Below are 8,209 nucleotides of genomic sequence, written 5' to 3' on the forward strand. Positions count from 1 at the left end.
TCTACTGACCTCAGAGTCTTCAGGCTGCAGTCTGGATTCTCCACAAGATCTAACAGATGTTTCACTGATGAATCCTGCAGGTCGTTCTTACTCAGGTCCAGATGTTCCAGATGGGAGGGGTTGGACTTCAGAGCTGAGACCAGAGAATCACAGCTGATCTCTGACAAACTGCAGCGCTTTAATCTGAATAAAGAATAAAAGATGCAGATAAAATCATTGATGATCCATCAGATGTGTTCAGGTTCTGAATGTGCAGCTCAACATTACTTTGTCCTCATCAATCAGCTTTTCTCTAAAAGCAGCAGAGTGACTTTGTCCTTCTGTTATTGTGGATCATCATCATGTCAGCCTTCTACACACATCATCCACATGTCACATTTTCAGATAAATTCCTCTCCTGTAACTTCAAGATCCCTGCCAATTAACATGCATCTTGCATAGAGCAGTATCCCAGCATTTCCTGCTCTTAATATTTTCAGCAAATAGACCTATCTCTCTCCATTTTCATCAATATAACGTCATATCTTGTCACTTTTTCTCATTTCCAAAGAAAGAAATGGTCATAGGAAAAGTTTATTTATTATAAACGAAAAAAGAAGCTGCAATTGTAAATTAGTGATAAAACTTTACCTCTGGTTTGCAGTAACAGATGCCAATTCATTTCTAATGTGTTTTGAGGGAGCCTGTGTCCCACTTCAGTCAGATATGAAAGACAGCCTTGTCACAAGAGATGTTTCAGCTGCCTTGTGTAATTTAATTGCTGTTCAAAGAAGTCCAACACTGGTGCTGAATTGAGCCCAATTAGTGTCATTATACTGTTTTATCTTTGCAAATGGCTCTAGATAATATAGCAGAAAAGGTGATTTTTCTTTTTTTAAGAAAACCACATTTGATTTTGAAATTTGGTACAGTTGACTATTTCTTCATCTTAGAACTACTTGGAGTATTTTGGCCAACATCCAAGGCTTTAGATGGTCCTAAATCTCACATAGTCCGCATGTATGGGGTGCAACTGACTTCCCCTCTTGACGTCCCTTTAGTTTGCCCCTAGTTATGCTGCTATAGGCCTAGGCTGCTGGGGAACCTCTCTGGATGCACTGAGCCCTTCTCTAACTACCTATGTATTTACTATATATACCATTATTGCATTACATTCACTCTGTTTCTTTCTGTGTCCTTTCTCCGAGTGTCCCTGGTCCCAGAGCTGGATGCTGGATGCTTCAGATCTGGGGTGGTTCTCCCACCTACTGGCCTAGTCTCCATCTGTGGGATGCTGCTGCTGCTGACCTTCCTCCAGCCCACTGCTTCCAGCATTTCCACCAGTCTACTCTTCATCATCCTCACTATACTTCATTTGCTCATCTACATTCTGTTTGCATCTCACTACCAGCTATATATGTTTAATTAATACCAGAGCCGTACGTCATAACAGTAAACTATGTAATTCTACTGTAATTTCAATGCTAGCTTGTACTTTGTATGTATCCTCTATGTTACTCGTATCATGCATGTATCCCAGTGCTTGTTATATGTTTCCTTGTCCACCAGCCTCTCTACCTCTTCTGTCCTTCTCAACCTGCCGGCCAGCAGCAGATGGGTTCCTCCACATCCAGAGTCGGGTTCTGCTTGAGGTTTTTTCCCTGTTAAAAGGGAGTTTTTTCCTGCCACTGTCGCCTTAGGGCTGCTCTGTTGGTTCAGGCATATGGGTTCTGTAAAGCGTCTTGAGACAATTTGAACTGTAATTGACGCTATATGAATAAAATTGAATTTAACTGAATTGAATCAGAACATTAGAAATCTGTTTTTAAAGAATCAGCTGAGAGAGAACGCATGCAAAGAACAGCCGAAACTGTCCATAAATAACCACATAGAAAAGCTGGAATTGCAGTTTTCCTGACATAAAACATGCTTTAATACGTTTCCTGCATTGCACACAAAAAACATACTAAAAACATTATTATTAGTGTAATTCAACCCACCTGATGCTCACAGTGACTACGTTGTGAAAGAATATGATTGACGTTGATGTTACTGATTAATTTCAGATTTTTGTGTATTTTTGGTGCTAAGAGAATAAATAGATTTAAACGAAAGTTATGTTTAAATTCTTCTTCTTCTTCTTCTTCTTATTATTATTATTCAGACAAGAGTGAAAGGAAATGCTTTTAGCTGGAGGTGGTGCTCAAAAAAAGAGATTGTAATAGAAAGTAATTATCCTCATGTCTCTGCATTATTTTAGCTGCTCTGAGTTCCACATCAGAACTGATCCAGCCCTTTAAAACGCTCATATAAAGCAGTTTTCCATTTGCCAAGTACTGACTGCAGCTCAACATTGTCACTGAAACATTATCAGTGCATAAAAATGACTCTATGTCATACATTAAAGTCATATTTCAAAGATTGTAACTCAGAGAATGAATGCAAAAGAGATCATTTTCTCTATTTTATCCATTATGCACATCCATAAATCATGAAAATTACAGTTGAAGTGACACTCTTGTGTCAAGATTACACATTCAACTAGTCCACTGTGAAGATTTTATACATTTAAAAACACTTGATTTTTCCACATACACAAAAATCTGTGTGATATCTGTACAGATGGACAGAGAAAATGTCAGAAAAAGGTCCCGTTTGGTACACAACCAAGAGTATTTAGTTTGCTGTCTAGTTTATAATAAACAACAAAAAACAAAGTAAACTAAACATTGTTAGTTGTGGATCAAACAACACCTTTATCAGACATTTTGTACATACATGCAGGAAAAGTCTGACCATCAGTGTGTTCCGTAAAAGCTGGATTTAAGCAGTTTTTCCCACATATACGAGAATCTGAGCACTATATGCACAGATTCTCGTGTGTGTGAAAAAAATATTGTAAGAATGACAAGAATCTGTGTAACATCTGTATTTCTTATATGAGTATTTCTACTGATGCAGTACCATTAACATGAGCAATACTGTTGTTTTCCACATCCAGAGGATTTTTTCCCCTCTGCAATATCCTAAAAATGCACAAGGAAGAATCACTGCTTATGTGTATTTTTTCCTACTTTTTATTTTGCTGTTATACAAAAAACTAATTTCCCCCCAAATTTCTGCATTAATAAAAGCTTATCTCATCTTAAACTATGACGTTAGACCAAACATCAGAAACATTAGAACACTGTAATCTGGAGCTGGAGCCAGTTTCACTATCAAAACCTGACATCACAACAAAAAGTTCTAATTTAAGAAGCTGGAGTCAGAAATGTTTGACTTTTTACCTTTAAAATTGACTCAAACCAACTAATCAGTTATCAAATCAGACAACTGGTGGCATAATCGTTGCAGCTTCAGTAAAATCTGGTTCTACTGCAAACATTTCTTTGATCACAGTAATAAGAAAAGTTTAACAACAGACAGAAAGTTGTGTGTATTTGCATGTAAACACTATTCGGTCCAGATAAATCAGTTCTGCTCTTTGTCACATGCATTTCCACACATCAGGCTTAAACATGCACCATATATTATGGATATATTCCACATTGTGGAGCGCTCTTGTTTTAGAACGCACCAGTTTGCGCACAGAAGTGTGGGCGTGGGTTTGTGTCCACAGTGTCTCAGTCCAGGTGTGCAGCTGACCAGAGAGGATGAGGAGGATGCTGCTGCCAGAATAAGATGCTGAGGCTGAGACACCAACAGCTGTGATGCTGGAGACCCGCAACCTCACCGACTGTTCCAGCGGACAGAACCTCACCGAGCCTCCGCTGGACACGGCGGGATGCCTCTTCCTCTCCATCCTGCCCTACGGTCAGGCGGTGCCGGCGCTCGTCTGCGGTTTTGTTCTGTTCACTCTCTTCTCGTTCCTGGTGAACCTTCTCACCCTGCTGGCAGTGTGGTGGTCCGAGGAGCTCTCCTGGCAGCCGCGCTTCACCTTAGTGAAGAACCTGATCCTGAGCGACCTCATGCAGATCACCACCTTCGGCCCGGCGGTCATCCACTCTCTGGTCCAGCGACGCACGATGCCGTTCCGCACCTGGTGCTACGTTCAGTATTTTATAGGATCAACCAGCATCTTCACCAGCCTCCTCACCATCACCTGCATGGCTCTGGAGCGGTACCTGTTCGTGTGCCGCGCCATCCACTACTTGGTCATTCTCACCGAGGCGTGCTTGCGGAGAGTCCTGACCCTCATCTGGATGTTCTCCATCGCCGTCGGGGTCGTCACCATGGCGCTGCTGCACACCGGCGGCGCGCAGAGCAGCGGGTCGGTCACCATGGGGCTGCTGTGCGAGCCGGACATGATGGAGCAGCACATGGGCTTTCCCCGATCCTCTGCCATCTTCCGCAAAGTGGTGGGCACCGTGACGCTGCTGCTGTGCCTGATGGTTTTCTTCTTTTCCTACTGCAGGATGTACCAGGACGCGCGTAACGCGGTGATCCCGTTCAACGCGGACAACAACAAGGCGCGTAAAACGGTGCTGCTGGACTGCGGCATGTTCCTGATGCAGCTGCTGCCGCTGCTGCTCAAAGTGGTCTCGGACGCGCTGTGGGAGGTTCGGGGCAACGCGGCGATGACGGGACGCTCCTCTCAGGCTGGAGACGTGTGCACGGTGAAGCCCGCACCCACGGCCACGGCGGCGGTGCTCCACGTGTCCCTGCTCATGATGCTCATGGTGCCGCCGTGCATCAACCCGATGCAGTACGGGCTGAGGAACGCGGAGGTGCGCCAGGCGCTGCGCCGCCTGATCCACCGGGTCACGGAGGAGGTCGCGGATGTAGCGGAGAGAGTTGGAGACGGTGCGCATCAGAACCGAGCTCAGGAGGCTTAGACGGAGCTCTGCGTGTTTTACAGTACGACCAATAGAAACCATCCGCTCAAACCCGATGCTTGACTTGTCATTGCCTCTGGAGCAGCTGCAATCAGGGAACACAAGAGAAAGAGCTGAATTCGACTCTTGCTGCAGTATTTTAATCAAGCTGCAAAAAAATCCAAAGGACACGTTAAATCTGTTATTTAGGAACAGCAGGAGGTGCTCTTTGTGCTGAAGATTAATCGTGTATTCATATTTTATGCAAAAAGATGAATGTAAAGTTGCACCTGTGTAACTCATAGAAATGTATTTTGTTATGTTTGCTGTGATCAGTCAGTGAGAAGCTGCTTTATGTGACTTCAGAGGACTCTATAATTGAGAGTGTTGCTGCAGATGTTATGTATCTCCGGCTCAGTTCTGGGTCCAGACTGCCATGTGAGTAACAGCACTGAGCTACTTTGTTCTGCATTTTCACAAACACAGAGAAAGTGGATCCTTTAAAATGTGTGGGGCATTTAGAATTTTCTGTATTTCTGTATAAATGTGAACCTGAATATCAGCAGAGAGTCACACAAATCTTAAAAGTTAAGAGAGAGAACCCAATGAAACAAACAACACAAAAATGTTATACTTGGTAATTTATTAATTGGGGAAAATGATCCAATATTAGAAAGTGTGATCAAAAAGAAACAGGACTGTGGTTGCTGTTCACACAGTTCAGCAGCCACACAGCAACGAAGTCAACACTGGATGAGAAAAATAACTTGCACTGACCTGTTTGTTTGCCCTTGGTGATTAATAAAGGATTTCTATTGTATTGTCTTTCTTTCCAGTGCTGGGTTGATCTTGGACATCCAACTGTGTCTCAGATCAACTTTCTGCTCATGATTTTAGGTTTTAATCCTCTGTCTTCATTATTCAATTTACTTTGTGTAAAGCTCCAGTATCACAGAGCATGATACTGCCACCACCATGCTTGATGGTAGGTCTGGTGTTCCTAAACCAGTCCTAAAAGTTCTAAAACCAGGAACAAAATCAAACCTAAACCAGTCCAAAAAATGTTCAGACCCTGTCAGAATACAGTCTGAAACCAGTCCAAAACCAAAACTGAAACCAGTTTTAGAAACAGTCCAAAACTAGTACTTAAAAAAGCCAAAAACTAATACAAAATCTGGATCAAAACCAAACTTAAACTACTCCTGAAAAATGACCTGTTCAAGACCATCTGAAACCAGTCCTCATCCAGGACCAAATCCAGAGTAAAATAAATCCTAAATTAACTTTAAATCACATCCAAAACAAGCACAGAACCAAGACTGAAACCAAACACAAACCAGTCCCAAGAAAGTCCAGAACCAGTCCAACATACAGTCTGAAACCAGTCCAGAAGCACTTCTAGAAAGCCCCAGAGCATGATACTGCCACCACCATGCTTCAAATCAAATCAAATCAAATCAAATCAAATCAAATCAAATGCCTTTATTGTCATTGGACATATGTACTACGAAATTTTGAGTGCAACTCCTTCGTGGGATAAAACAATGACAAAAGATACAGATAAAATATATGAATTAAAAATATATATATACTATGCAAAGTATATATTATATATGTATGAAAATAAATAGATAAATAACAGAAAATAAATATTGCACAAACCCACACAAAACTGCATTGCCCATGCTAAATGTACCGGTTCAAGAGTTATTGCACTGGAATTTATTGCACTGGTTCAGCTGCTTTATGGCACAGGGGTAAAAACTGTTTAACAGTCTGGAGGTGCGGGTCTTGATGGACCTGTAGCGCCTCCCTGAGGGCAGCAGAGTAAACAGGTGGTTACCTGGGTGGGTAGTGTTTGTGGCCCATGCCCAGGCAGCAGGCGTTGTGTAAGTCAGTGAGAGATGGCAGCTGTGTATTGATGATTTTCTGATGACTGTGTGTAGCTTTCTTGTCTGCCTCAGTGCAGCTTGTGAACCACACCTGAATGCCATGGCAGAGAATGCTCTCCATGGAGCACCTGTAGAAGGTCAGCAGCTGCTTGATGGGAGGTTTGGTATTCTTGTGGTTAAACTGTATGTTGGACTGGTATTGGACTTTCTTGGGACTGGTTTATGTTTGGTTTCAGTCTTGGTTCTGTGCTTGTTTTGGATGTGATTTAGAGTTGGTTAAGAATTTACTTCACACTAGATTTGGCCCTGACTTAGGACTGGATTTAGATTGTCTTGGCGGGTCTTGGACTTTTTTTCATGATCAGTTTAGGTTTGGATTAGGTCTCGACTTTGCACTGGTTTTTGACTTTTTTAGGACTGGTTTCAGACTGTCTTATGCGAGTGTTAGACTTTTTTTTTTTTACCCCCAAGAACACCAAACCTACCATCAAACATGGTGGTGGCAGTATCATGCTCTGTGGAGCTTTACACGAAGTAAATGGAATAATGAAGAAGGAGGATTAAAACCTAAAACCATCAGCAGAAGTTTGATCTTGGACACAGTTGGATGTTTCAACAAGACAATGAGTCCAAACACACATCAGACGTGGTAAAGAAATGGTTCAATCAGGCTAGAATGAAGGTTCTAGACTGGTCTCCCCAAAGTCCTGACTTAAATTTTTCTGTAAGTGCTCTGTATTCTCTGTTATTGATTTCCCTTCAGGGAATAATAAAGTTATTGTATTGTAGTGTATTGTACTGTGTATCAGTATAAAATATAGAAAAGGTGATGTAAGGCTGCTATTAATTTAATACGTGGGTGGTGTACTGGTTCACAATGTTGGTTCACAGCAGAAAACCTGCTGCTCAGCTGAGACTTTTCTCTTGTGTGAGTTTTCATGGTTGTCTGTCTATGCACAGACAATGTTAATGATGTTGCAGTAATCTCACAGCACTTAGTAAAAATCTACACGTATGTTGGATAAGCTGAATATCAGACCAATTTATTTTCAGTTGGAAAACAAAATAATGTTTCTGATCTCTTTCTCTTCCCATCCTACCATCCATCTTGGGCGTCCCCACTGATACATTTGGGATATTTTCCTCCAAAACACATTCAAAATTCATTAATTGCATCACAGTTGAAAATGAAGCCCATCCACATTCCACTCTACGGAGCTTTCACACAAAAGCAAGCCAAACAAACCAAACGGGTTTGATGAATTCCCGTAGGCACAGAGTACTGCTCTGAAATGCAGAAGTTCACTTCATCTTCCTCTTTGTTACTAGCTGGTAGCTTTTCCCCCGGCCTTTTGCTCAGTGTTATCTAAATACAAAAACATGTCAGAAATGTCACTGTGAGTTCTTATGAGTGCAACAAAAGGGAACAAGGAAGTAAACTCAATGTCAGTAAATGCTCTGTTAGTAATTATGTCTGTGCTGGTGTCTGGCAGCTGTGCTATTAAAGAATGAGGAAGTCTAAAA

The 8,209-nt window shown here is 41.9% G+C and overlaps 1 protein-coding gene across 1 annotated transcript; it reads left to right on the forward strand.

The window, feature by feature from the left end:
* Positions 1-3,689: 3,689 nt before the first annotated feature.
* Positions 3,690-4,814, forward strand: LOC111570584 (olfactory receptor 14A16). The gene has a single exon (XM_023273433.3). It carries the CDS (start codon positions 3,690-3,692, stop codon positions 4,812-4,814), a length of 1,125 nt encoding a protein of 374 aa, XP_023129201.2.
* The last annotated feature ends 3,395 nt before the right edge of the window (positions 4,815-8,209 follow it).

The sequence above is a fragment of the Amphiprion ocellaris genome, chromosome 8 (assembly GCF_022539595.1).
Source record: "Amphiprion ocellaris isolate individual 3 ecotype Okinawa chromosome 8, ASM2253959v1, whole genome shotgun sequence".
NCBI classification, from domain to species: domain Eukaryota; kingdom Metazoa; phylum Chordata; class Actinopteri; family Pomacentridae; genus Amphiprion; species Amphiprion ocellaris.